Source organism: Schistocerca serialis, chromosome 6 (genome assembly GCF_023864345.2).
Source record: "Schistocerca serialis cubense isolate TAMUIC-IGC-003099 chromosome 6, iqSchSeri2.2, whole genome shotgun sequence".
Taxonomy (NCBI): Eukaryota; Metazoa; Arthropoda; class Insecta; order Orthoptera; family Acrididae; genus Schistocerca; species Schistocerca serialis.
In genome coordinates this window covers 130507704-130527071 of record NC_064643.1, presented here as the reverse complement: position 1 = coordinate 130527071, position 19368 = coordinate 130507704, and the positions used below count along the sequence as shown (strand labels likewise).

General features: G+C 40.3%; 1 protein-coding gene across 1 annotated transcript in view; it reads right to left on the bottom strand.

The window, feature by feature from the left end:
- Nucleotides 1-19368, bottom strand: part of LOC126484296 (ATPase ASNA1 homolog) — a 79612-nt gene that overhangs the window by 51573 nt on the left and 8671 nt on the right. Inside the window, exon 2 of the mRNA XM_050107723.1 lies at nt 5728-5875. Within this exon, the coding sequence (XP_049963680.1) occupies nt 5728-5875 (148 nt within the window). The remainder of the gene's footprint in view (nt 1-5727; nt 5876-19368) is intronic.

The following is a 19368-nucleotide window of genomic DNA, read 5'->3' as shown; positions in this document are numbered from 1 at the left end:
ATTAGCCTGGAACATGCATTTATATTGCACCAGGTGTCAAATGGCAAGTGCTGCTGCTGCTGCTGATAACGATGATGATGATGTACAATTGCATTTTAGTGTAAAAGTCTAACTTTGTATAATTATTGTCTTATTCTCTAGCTTTCTGAACTGTTTTTCTTTTTTTCTTTTTTCCCAGACATGGACATGTATTAAGTACAGTGAAGGTGGAGGGGTCAAGGGGGAGAAAGGGAAGGAAAGTAATATTTGGTAAAGAACACACTAAGAATGACAAGAAGGTATTTCTGACACTTCCTGGGAGATTGAAACTGTGTGCAAACTGGGATTTGAACCTTGGACATTTGCCTTTCATGGACAGGTTATCTACCAACTGAACTATCCAAACATGGCTCATGACCCAGTAGGGAGACAGAGATTATGTCTGTCTTCACATCACATAGGTCCTTCTCATCTTAAATTTCTGCATTACAACTATGGCCACTGTTTCACTATAGTACAGTGAACATGGAGGGGGGAAGGGGGAGAAAGGGAAGGAAAATATTATTTGGTAAATAACAAATTGCGAAGGTGCCTTGTGAAGATAGGAAAGTTTGGTTTTCCCTTTCCCACAGCTTTCCTAGTTTTCTTTGGGGATGGTGCCACAGCATCGGTATGATGTTCCAAGTGTGTGGCATCAGCACATTCCTTTCAGCATGTGCAGGGCCAAAGGCTTGAGATTTCTACCAACTAAAAGTTAGGATGAGAGCACAAGATGGGAACATGCAGAAAAGGTGGAGAAGATATCTTCATTACCTGCCTTGGTTTATTGGGGGTTAAGGGACTAAACAGCAGATTCAACAGCCCCTCGGTCAAGAGATAGTTCATCTGGAATTAGTGACATTAGCCAGAAATTTGATCAAATTATTAGAATATGCGCAAGTGGAAAACTTTAGGACCTGAAAGCAATACTGATGTCAAACCCGAGGGATAATTTAGAAACAAGTAAAAGAATATGACTGAGGCCTTTACACAGGTCAGAGCAGACAAGGGGTCTCCCAGGGCTCATCTGTGGCAAGATAAAACCCACCTTCATCTGACCTCGGTACCAATTCAATTAAGGGTAAAGACAATACTACGATAAAGAAAAACTTTCTAACATACTGGATATCAGTTGGGCCACCAATAATACACTACTGACCATTAAAATTGCAACACCAAGAAGATGATGTGCTACGGATGCGAAATTTAACCAACAGGAAGAAGATGTGTGATATGCAAATGATTAGCTTTTCAGAGCATTCCCACATGGTTGGCACCAGTGGAGACACCTAAAACGTGCTGAGTGAGGAAAGTTTCCAGCCGATTTCTCATACACAAACAGCAGTTGACCGGCATTGCCTGGTGAAACGTTGTTGTGATGCCTCGTGTAAGGAGGAGAAATGCGTACCATCACTTGGATAAAGGTCGGATTGTAGCCTATCGCGATTGCGGTTTATCGTATCGCGACATTGCTGCTCGCATCGGTCGAGATCCAATGATTGTTAGCAGAATATGGAATCGATGGGTTCAGGAGGGTAATACGGAATGGCGTGCTGGATCCCAACGGCCTCGTATCACTAGCAGTCGAGATGGCAGGCATCTTATCTGCATGGCTGTAACGGATCATGCAGCCACGTCTCAATCCCTGAGTCAACAGATGGGGATGTTTGCAAGACAAAAACCATCTGCACAAACAGTTCGACGACGTTTGCAGCAGCATGGACTATCAGCTCGGAGACCATGGCTGCGGTTACCCTTGACGCTGCATCACAGACAGGAGCACCTGCGATGGTGTACTCAACGACGAACCTGGATGCATGAATGGCAAAACATCATTTTCTCGGATGAATCCAGGTATTGTTTACAGCATCATGATGGTTGCATCCATGTTTGGCGACATCACGGTGAACGCACATCGGAAGCGTGTATTCGTCATCACCATAGTGGCGTATCACCTGGCGCGATGGTATGGGCTGCCATTGGTTACACGTCTCGGTCACCTCTTGTTCGCATTGACAGCACTTTGAACAGTAGATGTTACATTTCAGACGTGTTACAGCCCACGGCTCTACCCTTCATTCGATCCCTGCGAAACCCTACATTGCAGCAGGATAATGCAAGATGACACGTTGCAGGTCCTGTACGGGCCTTTCTGGATACAGAAAATGTTCGACTGCTGCCCTGGCCAGCACATTCTCCAGATCTCTCACCAATTGAAACTGGTCAATGGTGGCCGAGCAACTGGATCGTCACAATACGCCAGTCACTCCTCTTCATGAACTGTGGTATCGTGTTGAAGCTGCATGGGCAGCTGTACCTGTACACACCATCCAAGCTCCGTTTGACTCAATGACCAGGAGTATCAAGGCCATCATTAAGGCCAGAGGTGGTTGTTCTGGGTACTGATTTCTCAGGATCCATGCACCCAAATTGCGTGAAAATGTAATCACATGTCAGTTCTAGCATAATATATTTGTCCAATGAATACCCGTTTATCATCTGCATTTCTTCTTGGTGTAGCAATTTTAATGGCCAGTAGTGTAAAATGGGGCGAAAGAAATAATCAGGTCAATAGGTGGTTGGAGCCCAGGCGAGTCGCCTAGGGCTTTGCATACGACGAGGGCTGGCCCACCCTCGATCTGCTATAGATAAAGTGTTAAAGAGGGTAACAGCACCAATCATTCACTGGAGTGCTACCCCTTAAAAAGAAAATAGAGTAGCAGTAAAAAGGGACTAACACACCTAAAAGTAATTAAAACAGAATTAAAGAGGGATAACCTCATGCGAACACACACACGCACGCACACAACCACGCAGACACTAACACTAGAACAGCTATGATAAGACTCGTATGTTGTATCTGAGAATAAAAACAATTTTCACAGAGAAAATGCAGAACAGTTCAACTTCACTCACTCCAATCATTCTTTCTTACTGTGTCTGCTTAGATATCTTGCCTTAGCACAAAGTCACTTAAAAGTTACGAGGGTGGTCTATGAAGGGTGTCACTTGAAGTGTTCCAGGGTCCTTCAATGATCCTTAATAGCTATTGCAATATCTTTAGTGTACCACATTGGCCAGTGACAATGTGCCTGCACAGAAAGGGGAACAACAGACCCAGTGGCACAAGTGATCACGTCAGAAGTCTTCCACAATCTTGTTGATGCAATCTAGCAGAAAGTGAAGGTGGCAGCAGATGTAATACATCACTCAGCTGGCCCTTTGAAGTGCCCAAAGTGGTAAGGGTTCTTCGGACAGTGGCAATGAAGCAACAGGTTCATAGGAAAGTTGTTGCTGTTACAAAAATAGTTGTGCAGTGACCTTTGCAGTGAAGCCATTATACCAGGGAATGATGATGATGATGATGATGATGATGATAGGTCGATAGCTGCTGTAGGCATCACCAGAATGGGTAGAGTACTGTCATTGGGAAGAGGAAGATCAAGATTAGAAAGAAGGTGGTCAATCAGAAGGCCTCTACCAAATGAAGTGTTACATCCCCACAGGAGGTGGTATGTATTCATACATCAAGTAGAAGAAAAGCAGAGAGGGGGCAAGGGGAAGTGGTTGCAATAAGATGATCATCTGAAGAAAATGCCCCCTGCCGGGAGGTAAATAAATAATACAAAAGGTGATTTCTGGGGTTGTCTGCAGTCACAATGCTATTGCTTCCAACATGGTATGGAGGAAAACCCACTTACTAATTACATCTGTACAACCCAATGTACAGACCCCTCTCCACATTCTCTATCCGGTCTCTGTCAATGGTGCATGTGGAACATCATCAATGAACATTTACCAAAGTAAAATGCCAAACAACCATATTAGTTGTCAAGTCTTCAAAGTAAACACTAAAAATTGAATTCATGGAATCCAGATGTTGATGGCTCCAGTTATGCAAGTATGATATATCTGATTATCTGTACATGGTGTGCATAGGGGTCTGAAGATGTTAATGGGATGCAGAAACTGGCTGCCTAAATAAACTAACTTCTCAAAACATATGGCTGTTTGGCAATTTCCCTTGGTAAGTATTTGACCAGCTGCTGTCCTAGATCAACAATGAATCAACTGAGTTTCAATGAAAATTGATTCCGAGTCCACCAACATGAGAGATCTGGTGCCTCTGGTGTCAGAGTAGCCTTCTCCTGAGATTTTTTTTCTTTCTCTTATTTACAACTTTTGACAGTTGACAATCTTATGATGGCTTATCGATTATGGGTGTCAGAATGAAAGGGGAGTGGGTAGCCCTGGGATCTTCCACTATTGGCTGGTGTTGGGTTACTGATGTGTGTATTTCAGAGGAGAAAGTTCCCAAAAGGGAGCCCTGTCACCAGTAGACAATGGAGGATGATGCTGCTTCTCTTGCTGGATGTGGGAAGCAGTTCTCGAAGATGGTGCTGCAAGGACTGCAAGAGGCGACGGCCTATCACCCCCCTGGACAAGTTTGTGTGACTAATAGAGATCGACATCAAGTGAGTAAATATGCGAAGTATTGCCATTGGTCTGACCGGAGTAGCAACAAAAGTCAATATCACTGAGACTGGATACAAAAGATAGTATACTTTCCAAGCTTCAAATTAGGTGAGGTGATCTGTGAGCTTTAATTCCTGGATTTTACATTCCTTAAATTAGGTGAGCACACTTCATGGGTAGAGAAGTGTAGTCATTCCCACACTGACAGTGGTGGTGGTAGGCCACAATACGAATTTTCATGAAATGTTTGGCCACAGTCTCCACAAATTGGATCACCTGTTCACTGGGAAGAAGAATTTTTTTCTATCAGTGTATTATCCACACGCACAATCCTGTGCAACAAACACTTTCTTGTTCAATGAGAAGATACTCCCAAAATATGACGCCATAAGACATTAGGGGACGAGTTTGGAAGTATAAAAAGCTCTGCAGCATGTTACTTCCAGTTCAAATTCTTATCAATATGAACATGTAACAATCAGAAATTTTTGCTTCATTTACTGATTTACTCTTGTCCATTATTTCTAATGGTATGCTCAGCACTTGTGCAGTACAGAACTGTATATACAGTGTTTCATCTAAATGCAATGACAGTCCACTTATAGAGAATCAGTTATTACAAGAAAATTTTATTTATTTATATATATTTTCCTGTGCTTGAGTTTTTCTGTTATTTAAAATAGAATGCAGGGGCATACAGAGAAAATATGGAAGGATCCTTTAACAAACTCTCTTAATATTCCTTTAACTTCTCACTAAGCAATAACACCACTGCCAATAAGCACTCACTCAACATCACAGTTCATCTCATAAATTCTATTTTTCAGCTGTAAACTATAAAGCCAACAGCTTTTTAAAGATCAAGTTGCACTCCAACATTCAGTCCTACTTTCTCCCTTCACAATTTTCTCTGTAAATGTTTCCTATTTTTCTTTAAAGTTACGAACAGTTACTTAGTTATTATTGTGCATTGTTTGACAACGAAAGTTCTCTTCCCCCAGTGTTATCGTAACTAATACAGTTGCATTAGAAGAATTTTACACAAACAAATATGTTTTGCTTCAACTGAAAAGGTCTTTTGATGTTCTATCTGGAAATTATACCTCAGTTGAAAAATTGTTGGAATAATAAAACTGTCATGCAATATCAGAAGACAAAATCACATAAACCACATTCAATGAGATGCACATACTCTTGAATTATCTGTCCCATGGTGTTACATTTTCTTATTACCATTGCGAACAAGTTGTCAAATCCTTTAACCTTGGTGGGAACTTTAGAGAACTTCTGATCAAAAGCATCTGATATATTATGTGCAGGATCTGTAGATATGATGAGAACACTTTCTCGTACTTTGGATAGCTGAACAGCCAGGCTGCAACTGCAACAAAAAATTGAAGTACATTCAGAGATGCTTGACATTTTATTACAGTTTTATTCCTAAAAACTGTATGTAGGACTGATAGTGCTACTATGGTAAGTCAAGTTAATAATCAGACAGCTAACAGTATCTCTTCGGTGAATACGAATAGTGGGAATCTAATGTCGGTCTATATAAAATAGAAACATTGCTCTGGTGAAGTCTGCTGTTAATAGAAATGACATGACACAAATACAATTTTCACAAGTTTTCTACAGACATTACAAGCAATAGAATGGAATCTTACACTGTGCAATAAAATATTTTAATAACTGAGACCACTATAAGGCACTAGAATAACAACTTGTAGGTATTTGAAGACTAACATTTTTACAGACAATATCTTTTACGAACTACACCATTTTTTAATGTTTTGTTGTTGAAAAAGACTAGAATATAGGCTACTTCCCTCCAAGTTAATTTGAAGGTAACATGTTATTTGTGGAAAGTATAACACCAGCAAAACAAGAAGAAAAGCTAAAGGTCTGATGCTCAAATATACAATCAATTAGAAAAAGACGTGCCTCTCTAGTCTCTCACAATGTTTATGTTTGTCATTAGTGTTCTGAATTCAGATTGTGTGTCGATACAGTTGCAAAGTTGGAAATATCCAGTGACCAAGTGAGAAAATGTTATCTATGATCATCAGCTTGGAACATTTAGGCTGGCGTGTACACAGACCACAGTAGTAGACAGACAAATAATACATTTTCCAAGAACACCAACTACATCAGAAAATGTGTCACCATTTTCTGCTGCCAAGGGCTCTTTGGACGTCAATTGCGTACAAACCAAAAAGAGTTGACTAAAGATCATAAGCAAAGATAATGAAACCCAAAATATGCTAAGATGTGATCAGTCCACTTCATCCAAACTGACGTATAAAATTATTTAATTGGATAGATAAAAAATCTACTCACCAAGCAGTAGCAGAACACACACATAAAAGACTGTTGTGATTAGCAAGCTTTCAGAGCCAATGGCTCCTCCTTCAGGCAGAAGGGTTGAAGGGGAAGGAAGAAGGGTGAAGGAAAAGGACTGGAGCTTGGGAAAGTCACCCAGAACTGCAGGTCAGGGGAGACTTACCATATGGGATGAGAAGGGAAGACTGATTGTTGGGGACTGCATCAGACGAGATTTGAAAACTTGAGAGCTTAAAGGTGGAAGACAGGGTAATATGCAAGACAGAGATTACTTCTAAAACATCGTGCACGAGTTAATAAGAGTGAGAAGCTTAGTGCATTGTGCATAACAGAGGTGGGAGTGGGCAGTGAAAAATAGACAGGAAAAACAAAGATGCAGAAAACTAAAATGGAGTGAAGCAAAGAGTAGTTTACAGTGAAGAAAAGCTGAGACAGAAGAAATTAATGTAAATTACGGCCAGGTGGGTGGTGAGAACCAAGGACATGTTGTAGTGCTAGTTCCCACCCGGGGAGTTCTGAGAAACTGGTGTCTGGGGAAGAATCCAGATGGCGCGTGTGGTGAAACAGGCGCCGAAGGTCACGAATGTCATGTTGTAGAGCATGCCCTGCAACAGGATATTGCGAGTTGCCAGTATATACACACTGCCTATGCCAGTTCATCCTAATTGATAATTTGGTGGTAACCATGCCAATGTAGAAAGCTAAAAAGGACAGCAGAGACTGGTCAGCAATAACATTTTCCCTTAGTAAAGGAAGAGTGATTATTTGGCACTGAAATTGGGGGTAAAGGCACCAGCACACAAGGCAGTAATCACTTCTTTGCACCCCAACAGAACAGAGTCATTGCTCCAAACACAATATACAATGATGCCATGACTGATTATAAGGACACAAGGGTGCACACAGTGCAGCAACATAATGGTGGACCAGCAATTCAGCTCCTTGCTTTTGACATCTGACGACTTCATAACAAACTATACCAATTAATGGATGTTTAGTATTTTTCCCAAAAAATCTCAACTAACTCCCATATTATTTGTGTCTTTCAAAGAGTAACACCAAATTCACAGCATTTCATTAATGAAACATTTTATCAGCTTCAAATATCTACAAAGGAAAGATTTAATTGAGACAGAACTGCCTGTACAATGAGAAACACAGTAGAAAAAAAATGGTGATGCCTTTAGCAGTAAAACAGAAATTAGATATAAGATATTGTTGGTTAGCAGGAATATAACCTCAAGATATTCACTGAAGAGAGTGGAACAAAACAAATATTACTTGTCGATGCGTAACACTCAGATTAGCTCATTGTGGTCATTTATGATTATGAGAACAATGAGGGAAAAAAAGGGGGGGGGGGGGTCTGAAGCATCTGTGACATGGAGAAACTGTTGTGCAGCTGTTGGTCACACTGTTGTGATTCCTCCAATCCCAAATGACTCCCTGTTCACTTTACTTAGATGCTCTGTCTTGGCTGGGAAGCCCTTCAAAAGAGTTCACATTTATTGTTACCACCAAGTTTAAAGTTCGTGCAGTTATTTAATTTTTTTAACGCAAGGGGTATTAAACCAGTTGAAGTTCATTGCCAACAGACGGAAATGTATGGACAGATGTGTACAGCTGCCAAAAACATTCACAAGTGGTGTAGAGATTTTATAGTCAGTTGTACTGAAATTCATGATGAAGAAAGGAGTAGCAGGCCATCAATTTCCGACAAGACAGTCACAAAGGTTGAGGAAATAATGCATAAATATCAGAGGATCATCCTGGAGGCTCTCTGCATTTTACTCCCTGAGGCTCCGCGAAGCACCATCCACAGGTCTTTAACAGAAAAAATGTGATACGGCGAGGTGTGTGCAAGATGAGTACTTTTTATACTGACAGAAAACCAGAATCAGCAACAAGCTCATTCCTCCCAGGAATTTCTTCACCGTTATTCGGACAAAAAGGACAACTACTTGGGCTATATTATTGCAGGCGACAGAAGCTGGGCATTCCACTTTACATGTGAGACAAAACAACAAGCACATGAATGACACCATCACTCTTCACCCAGGTAGCAAAAATTCAAACAAACACTGTCGGTCAGTAAAGTCATGGGAATTGTGCTTTTGGACCAGAAGGAGGACAACTTTTTGCCTGCTGGGACAAAAAGAAATGCTGACAGGTACTGTGAAACATTGAAAAAATCCAGGACAATTCAGAACTGGAGAAGAGGCGCATTGAGCAAGGCCATAAGTATTCTCCACAACAACACTTGCCCACACGCTGCCGGTCAAACTGTATCTCCTGCAAAACTTTAATTGGATCATCACCCACACATCACACAGTGTGGGCCTGGCACCGAGCAACTACCACTTGTTCCTTAACTTGAAGGAACATTTATCTAGACAGAGGAGGTGGTCCATATATGAGGTGAAAGGCAAGGTTCAACATTACCTGAGGGAAATGGCAGCAAGCTTGTATGACGTGGGCATTGTAAAAATGCCATAGCTGCCTAAAAAACTGCACCAACCAAAATAGGGATTGTATAAAAAATAAAGCATTCTTCAATCTTTAAAATGATGTAACTATTCTACAAAATTAATGGTTGTTTGTACAATTAAAAATACAAGAGAGGGTGACAGAGTGCCCTCGGAGAATAATGGACGAACTAATGCCATAATTGGTGAGAACTGGTTTTGCCCAAGGAACTGAATGTCAGTGTTAGATCAACTCTTATCGCTGTCAGGAAGCTTTCCAACGCTGCAGATTACAAGTGTGCTGCGTACTGGATGCTAGCTCTGTGACAAAAGTGAGAGGATACATACACAAAATTGCATTACATAATGCTGAAAGAAGGATTCCTGAAATGTGTTATCAAAGCACATCATTATGGGACAAGAAACAAAAGACATACTTCAGATCCTTTTCACTATCCTCTGTGATATAAGTAGGCCAATTTTGGAGCATTACCAGGAGAGATATGGCCAGTAAGTACATTGTTCAAGACGGATCTAAAGCCAGTATTACAATGTTGTTTCATTGGCTGTCTTGAGGTTGATTTCTGTCTTGTGCAACGCTTGATCCCATATGGCAGCTGCAGCTTTTGAGATAACTCAAACTTTAATTTCAGATTCTACAGCTTTCCACACACAGTTCTTACACCTTCGGGTTATCTTGAGTTTAGATATATCAATGATGCTTCAGACAGACAACGATTTGAGGCCACTGATGAGATGTGAAAGCCTAAGCTGAAAATATAGTCTGTCGGTAAACTGAAGAGCGAGTGAGTCCCCACTCTGCCAACCCAGCTACGTCACAAGGCGCTTCTACAGGCTGGTTCACAACATAGTACCAACCCTGCCACGGTATGCGCTTCAAATCTGTGGCGATGCCATGTATAAGATGATCCTCTGATCTTTACGCATTATTTCTCAGCTGTGTTTATTTTCAAATGCATTACAACCATAAGGAATACAAAAAACGATAGCCTTCTATAGCCTTCATCTTGTTGAAGCTCACATCCACAACTCTGTCCACATCAAACCCACATACAAACAACAGTATCTTCGCTTTGATAGCTGCCATCCATTCCACATCAAACGCTCCCTTCCCTACAGCCTAGGTATTCATGGCAAACTTATCTGCTCCAGTGACGAATCCCTCAACAGTTACACCAATAACCTGATCAGTGCTTTCCTCGCAACTATCCTGCAGACCTTGTCCACAAACAGATCTCCAGAGCAATACATTCCTCCCCGTCCAACAACAATGTTCCTACCCCCAGACCTCACAGAAGCATCCCCCTTGTCACCCAATATTATCCTGGCCTCGAATACATCGACAAATTACTCCGCCAGGGATACGACTTTCTCAAGTCAAGCCCTGAAATGACATCATCCCTTGACAATATTCTCCCCACACCACCCAGAGTTGCCTTTCGTCGCCCCCTAACCTCTGTAACATCCTTGTCAAACCCTACAATGTTCCCAGACCACCTTCTCTACCCAGCAGTTCCTACCCCCGTAACAGACCCCGCTGCAAAACCTGCACCATCCATCCCCCCACAACCACCCACTCCAGCCCCACTACTGGTAAAACACACACAATTCAAGGCAGGGCCACTTGTGAAACAACACATGTCATTTATCAGCTAACATCCCTGCACTGCACAGCCTTTTACATCGGTACGACGACAACTAAACTGGCTGAGCGAATGAATGGGCACAGACAAAGTGTCCGCCTAGGAGATGCCCAATACCCAGTAGCGGAGCATGCCGTCCAGCATAATTCTAGGGACCTAGGAACCTGCTACAACGTACATGCCATTTGGCTTCTCCCACTCAACACCAGTCCCTCGGAACTGCGGAGATGGAAACTTGCACTCCAACACATCCTTTCATCCTGCCATCCCCCTGGACTGAACCTTCGTTAACCAACGTCACTCCCATTTACTCTTCAGTCTTCTTCTTTTTCCCTCTCCTCTTTAGCCATTCACGCATCTTTTCATCCTACATAGTTGTGTTTATCTTTATACTGTATACCTCTTTACTTATGTATGCATCCTCTTTGGTTTGAAGCTGGCACAGTACTTAACAGTAGAATATCTTTGGCTTCCCTCTGACAACCATGCCTCCATCCTTGCTACCCTCCCTGTTTACCTTTCCCTGTTGCTTCATATCCTGGGTTGTGAGTAACTAAATCCACTTTCCCTTCTTCCTTTTTTCCCCCCCTCTCCTCCCTGATGAAGGAACAAAGTTCCGAAAGCTAGGAATGTAAATTTTCTGTTCTGTTTTGTGTTATCTATCGGCTGTACTGAGCTCAGGTAAGCACTGGCTAGCCCCTCTATCTCTTTGTTAGTATTTGTTTCACATCTTTGTATGAGATTTTCCATTAATCATTTAGTATATCGATTATAGATGACAAATTTAACGGTGATTTAAATCTGTGATTTATTTGGCTACGAATACACAAGTAGTCACTTTTTTGGATTTTTGATATGATTTATTGTTTCAGAAACCAGTTTTCAAGCCACTGCAGGCTCATGTGATGACAGTGCTACAGGAATATTATACCATGGACTAAGTTTAACACCCCTGTCTGATGAGCCTGCTGCAGCTTGAAAACTAGTTAATAGTACAACACTCTGCATCAAAAATAAAAATAAAAATTGACTGATTACATACTTACATCCAAATCAATTGCTGATACTACAAACATGTTTTACCCTTTCACTGAAAGATGCAACAAGGACAGCTTCCATACATTGTCATGGCAAATGATTTACAGAAATGTTTTGAGCAGAGGACTGCATAAATGGCGATTTGTGTGGACTTTTTGAAGGCAGTCACCACTAAGTGACTGTGTTACTTAAATTGGCAGCATCAGGTTTGCTTCCTTTTACATAAGACATACACAACGAATTTTGGTAAATTGCACAAATATACCTGAAATCAACTGTTTATTCACTATCAATGACTATCAATTTTTTATGAATAACAGTCTAATGATACAGTTCAAGATAAAAACAATTTCATAACGTCATGATAAACAGACTCTCAAACAGACTCAATCTTGTTTTTTAGTGTGGAAGTAGTGCATTTGAAAGGAGGACATTTATGTCGATAAATTATATAGTTTCCATTTTTCTAACTAAAATATGAATGTCAGTAAGTTTTAGCCTTATGCTATGTATGCACTCAACTCAAAAAACACTGTTCATTCAATTTGGTACAAGGCATGATATATCAGCAAGAATAACAATACTGTACAGCATACGTGAGAGGAAATACGTAAAACTGACTGTCCAAAATTCTACAGTACGGATACTGTTCGGAACTGAATTGGAAATCAAATATCTCTTCATAAATACTTGATTTCAGAAATATTTGCTCTGTGCATAATTTCTGATATTGGTGATGAAATTATTAGAAAATTAGTTTACTCTGGATACTTCTGAAGAGTACTACGTGATCTGGGCTTCCATTCATTCACTGTTGTCATATGGAATCATTTCCTGGGGCAATTCCACACACAGACAGAAAGCATTCGTGGTACAGAAATTTGCAGTAAGGATGATAATTTGTGTCCATCCCCAAACTTCCTGTAGCTATTAGGCACAACAACAACAGCTTTACAATATTTTTACTAATTCTTTATTAAGTTTACTGTGAAGAAATACAAAAAAAAATTAAGTCACAAAAATATCTGACCACTTCCATTGTTAATTAAAGGTGGTGGAAGATAGGCATACAGAAATAATTTGTGCCTGATGTAGCCTTTTATTTTACTGGTGACCTTCTGAATAGATAGTGTCTGCAGGGGGTTGGGGATTATATTTATAAAATTTTACTTTAGATTATGATTTTAAAAATCTAATTGTGTAAATGACAGAATTTAGTCACGTCCACACAAACAGAATTGATCTTATTTGTGAACCTATTGACATATTCTACATCATAGCAAGTTGTCACAAATATGGTCCACATCAGCACATGAAAAAAGAAGTACCTAAAACTGATATTTGCAACTGCTATGATACTTTCTCACTATCTTCTGTGACAATACTTCAGGGATTTCTGTATGTCTTATACAGTTTCAACATATTTCAGCTAATAAGAGCCTTTCAAGTGTAGACACTAACAAAATAGTGTTAAGTCATACATATTTAAGGACATCCAAACATAATGTACATGTCCTAAATTTCTGTGACACCAGGAAAAGGATAGTGTATCTCACCTGTGAAACAAATACTTGTGAAAACTAGTGCAGTTTTATAAATGGTCTAAACAATGAACCCTGGTCAGAAATGCTACCACAAGCCATTTCCAATAATTATAAAAATCTCTGCTGTCAAATTTGCTTTCCAGAGAAAATGAGCAAAGCCCAATCATGAGAGCCACTCAACGCAGTACCTGAATCACAACAAGCATTACAAATTACTGTGAAACCTTAAAATGACTCAGTCATCAACTAGAAAGATTGACAAAAGCTCAATCAATACAGGACTGGCCATTAACGTTTCAACACTAGGAAGGATAGTATTTAACAAAATTTTACTTATATTGTGCACACAGCATAGTGTGAAGAATATATAACTAAATTTGTATGTAATTTGAAGGTGTACAGAATGCAAAATTTAGTACACAGATCAACCACCTCAGACATCAAACAGTGGTTCCAACCCGGCTGAGCATCGAGTTAAACCTAGCTTGGTAACAGATACAGGCAAATCATTTCCTAGGCCACCAGAGTTGACAAATTGTAGTGCCTGGTGAGCACTGCATGCTAGTCCCTCGGTAACCCATGGCCAGATGGTTTCAACAGCTGAGAGCTGGAGAATATGTTGGCCAGCTCAAGTCAAACACATTTTGCATCAAAGTAGGTCCAGAAATCATGAGAAACAAGTCGTATTGCAGTATCTTCAGAGAGAATGTAACAGGGACCTCAAAGATAAGAGACAACCATAGACATGAACTCACCAGGAAAGTAAGTGATATCCAAATTACCAGCTAAGTAAACCAGAGGCGATGCTTTTGCGTACCCAATGGCACCCCACACTATCAGACCTGATGCTGTGCCTGTATGACAATGACAAATGCAGTATCGCAATGTTCATTCTCATCGGAGCCTCTACACAGGGATGTGTGTCATCGCGATGTGTTTGTAGAACTGGGACTTGTCCGGAAAGACAACAAGGTGCTACTTCTGTATGTACTTCTGTTGCCACTGTGCTAATGACTGTCAATGTACCTTTTTCTGCTGCTGCATCAAGAAAAGTCTTAACAATGGACACAGTGCTACCATTTCATGGTACTTCAGTGTCCATGTGGATACTTATTTCGATGCAAATGATGTGTCCTGGCTCAAGATATGTGATGTGACAGTACAATCTTGCATGGCTGAGCAAACAGTACGTCTGTCATCTCGTGTGCTACTCATATGGGGGCACTGACCATTGCCATTAACAATAATGTGGTATAGGATATGACCATGCTGCAGTCAACATCCGACACATGATGATGTTCATGCCTCTTTCACAAGGCATAAAACAATCTTCTCAACAAGCAACAAACATTCCAATGATATTTCTGAAATAAAAAGTCTGTGTAATCTCGCATTACACACAGAATACAGATGGTGTTGCTCCTACAAATTTTATGCAATTGTGTTGAACTGCTGATCATGTGCATATCCAACCATGTAACACACTTTATGGGGATTTGACATTTGTCGCATGCGACTTTCATGGTGTTGCAAGTGTGAATGACATCAGAGTAAAATATGTAAAGATTTACAAGAAAAAATTTCAAAAAATTAAGAGCAAAGACAAAATTGCTTAGAAATGATCACTTAATGTGACTGTCAGGTAACTGGTCGAACTCTATAAGGGAAACTGTAAAAATGAAACTGCAGTGACAAAGAACAGGAAATCATACTAACAACATAGACACCATTGATGGTTTTTGTTTCTGTCCTCAGTCTGAAGACTGGTTTGATGCAGCTCTCCACACTATTCAATCCTATGCCAACATCTTCACCTCCAAAGAAACACTGGTGAATCAGCTTACTGTATTCAACCCTTGGTCTCACTCTACAAGTTTTATCACTCAACAATTTTTATCGCTCACACTTCTCACCATTATCAAACTGATAATTCCTTTATGCGTCAGGATCTGTCCTACCAACTGATCCCATCTCTTAGTCAAGTTTTGCCATAAATTTCTTTTCTCCCACAATTCCATTCAGTGCCTCCCCATTAGTTACCCAGTCTACCCATCCAATCTTCAGCATTCTTCTGTAGCATCACATTTCGAGACGCCTCAATTCTCTTCTTGTCTGAATTGCTTATCATCCACAATTCACTTCTGTATAAGGCTACACTCACAACATGCACTTCAGAAGAACTTCCTAAAACTTAAATTTATATTAGATGTTAACAAATTTCTCTTCTTTAGAAATACTATTCTTGCTATTCCAACAGTGTACATTTTATATTCTGTCTACAGTGTGATTCAAAAAGAAAAAATGAGACATTGGACATATCCCCAGACAGAGAAAGGTTCAACTATTTTAGGTTCACACACACACACTATACCATACACTCAACATGAGCACAGTGCGTTGCTCGAGAAACATCAAAACAGTAGTCCGTTTCATACCACACATGAATCAACAGGTCTTTGTTTATGGAATCAACAGCTTTAACAACCTACTCTTCAAGAGTAGCAGCCATATGTAGGACAACAGCTATCTTGTGCACCCCGACAGAAAAAAAAAAAAAAAAAAATCACAAGATGTGAGGTCTGGTGACCTTGGAGGAATACTGCACTTGAACAATGGATGGACTTAACGCATATTCCAACGCACAAAATTATTTCTCTTGTGGTGTGGTCACCATGTCACTACAAACAAACTGCAGTTCAGCTGTGTCAAAACTTCGAACCTTCCTCTATCTTGTGATGCGCCTAATGTGTTTATCTTTTATAGTTTGTCTGTATGTAATGAACAACTGAAATCTGTTCTTTATTTTTTAATCAACAGGTACTCCAGCAACCGTCTGACAAAATAGCGAAACCCACAGACTATTTTTAGTGTCTCGTTTCCTAATCTAATCCCATCAGTATCCCCTGATGCAATACAACTATTTTCTAGTCTCCTTGATTTACTACTGTCAATGTTCACCACCTTTTCCAGACACTACCAATTCCATTCAACTGCTCTCCCAAGTCATTTGCAATTTCTGACAGAATCATATCAACATCAAGCCTTAAAGTTTTTATTTTTTCTCTCACTACTTCAATTCATTCTCCAAATTTGTAATTGTATAGTAGGGTCAGGATGGCTTTAGTGTTAATGACCAAGCTAAAGGCCACAATGCTGGTGCAGGATCGTCAGAGGGTAGAAGATACAATGAACGACATGGTCAGCCATCGTAAAGTCACAGGAGCAGTGAAAAAGCAATGGGCTATTCATCTCTATCAATACTTCAGTCAAGAGTATCTATTTGCTGCAGTCAGGTCCCAGCAGTGGGAGCCAAGCGAGGCGGCTGAGCTGACAGTGGCAAAACCAGGTGGTAGCCACAGTAGCCCCACTTATCAGGATGCAGTGGCACGGCCTTGTGTTGTAACCATGTCCCAGCAGTGCCCCATCAGATGCCACATCAACACAGCCAGCCCAGCACTGGTCACATCAAACTGAAGCAAAGAGGAGAGGCACACAGCACCCAAGAACTGTGGAACCCTATGTAAGATGCAGGGACAACAGTCCACAGATGCAAGTGTGCCATAGCAGAGGGTGTGCATGCAGACAGGTAGTGGCTCAGCAGCAAGTCACGTGCAGGTGCTAACCCTGGACCCCAAAGTAGGTGCCTTTAAGTCGGTTGAAGTCAGCCAGCAAATAGTCTCCTGTTGGAAGGCACCAGTTCAGATCCTGGCAGCATCAGGACTAGTCACAGTCCGTAAGACTTGCAGCTAGTGAAAGCTGATTCTAGTAGCAGTGGATGACCCACATCAGATTGTGCAAGAGTCATGGAGTATGTGGTAACCCAAAGTGCTTTTGGTTTGCAGAACACTTCCGTTTTATATTACAGACCATGCCACATGTAGACTCATCTATTTAGTCTTCAATAAAGCGCGCACTTGCATCTCCCGTGATGCTTCACCAATCCAGTCTATCTCTCCACTGCTGATTCTTCTTAAGTATTACTGCTATACAGATAATACTGTGCAAAATCTTCTTTTATTTGATTTCAGCTTCTCATTAATAGCAAACAGAAAGGTTCTCTTGAAGAAGTAGTGTGACTGTGCTAAATATTGCACAATCTTCACATTATATGAGTTTTGTTATATTCCTGTGCCCCTGTTAACTGTGAATAGGTTAAATAATTCTTCAGATATCAAATATGGTCATTAATCTACATAGAAGAGAACAGACCGTGTCACAAGGTTAATGCACGTCGCCGTTGAAGGGTAAAATTGTAAGCATTCCCTTAAGTACAATGACGGTTCACATCAGCAATGGAAAGAGTACAGATTCCGCTTAACAGAACTGCTTTATTCTTCCTCATTAATAGGTTTCAAAATACTTCTGAACATTAATACAGTTATCAGAAGCCATCCACAGATTTCCTGATTCATTGCAAACTTTATGTACACACAATTTTCTAAGATCAAATGGTTTGTGCGCGATTAGTTTCAAATTCTAATTTGAATCTTGAACTGAATTACTTTTATGGGACTGACCACCGACTTACACCTACGAAAAGTAATTATCACTGCTTACAATATCATTAATGCAACATAAGCACTTCATTCAATGCAATAAATTATAAGTCACTTCTAAAGAATCAATACACTTAACAATATTATTTGAAGTTCGTAACAGTTTGCAAATTAATATTTTCTCACTAGCAGTTTTTGAATGTTGATTGTCTGTTCACAATAAGTTCCTGAATAAAGAAATGCCTTTTACAATCACTCACTGATACACTTGGGACATATTAATCACTTCCGGTAAATACAAAAAATATTTATTTTCTTGCTCTACTCAAAGGACGTGCTTGACACAAATTAATGAAGGCATACTTGTATTATGCACACACTAATAAATACTACACAGATCATTACATAAGAAGATTTTTTCAAGGCAGATATAAGATTGATACATAATTCACAATCTTTTTTGAGCATTTTGCTATCCATAGACAGCACAGTAGTTCTTGATAATGATTCCAAGCACTTCTCTCCATCAAGAACCTTTGGCACTCTTTTTTTAAGTGACCTGCACTGCTGATCACTGCATCGGTAAAACACCATTGGAGGACCTCGCCAAGAATTTGCTCATTCGACACGAAACCGACAAAAAGAAAGAGATATTTTTAATATACATATTAAATACAATATATGTGAATGGACAATTAATGCTTTTTACTTATCACCAGTACCTCTCAGAGCTGCCTAATAACAATGGCAGATAATGCACTGCTACAATGGACAGTATTTACAGTTGCACAATCCAACCCTGTTGTGACAGGACAATGTAAGATCATGTAGGCCATGGGAGTGGCATAGTGCCAGGCTCAGATGTACCATAATCTGGAGCACCTCGGCAACAGTCTGTCCTCATACTATTCCGTATCCACAGTGTTCCAGTTATGGGGACTGGGCGTGTGGTAATTAGTCTCGCTTTAATTCCAAGGTGGCGACTCTACAGCATCTTGCACCAGAATGTGGGGACAGCTTTCTGTTTGCTGCATTGCAGGTTACAGATGCCAATCTGAAAGGCAGTCGAGTAACACTTGATGGTCTTTCACTGCTTGTTCAATGTACAGAGTGAACAACATAGTGTACAGGCTACAAGCCTACCTCACTGCCTTCATGACCACTGCTTCCCCTGTCTTTAGTCTATCTTTTAAGATAGGTCATAGGGTCAAATATTGCCTGAAATGTTCCTAAACTTTTCCAGAATCCAACCCGATCTTTCTCAAAGTTGACCACAGTTTTTTATTCTTCTCTAAAAAATTAGTGTCAATGTTTTCCACACCAG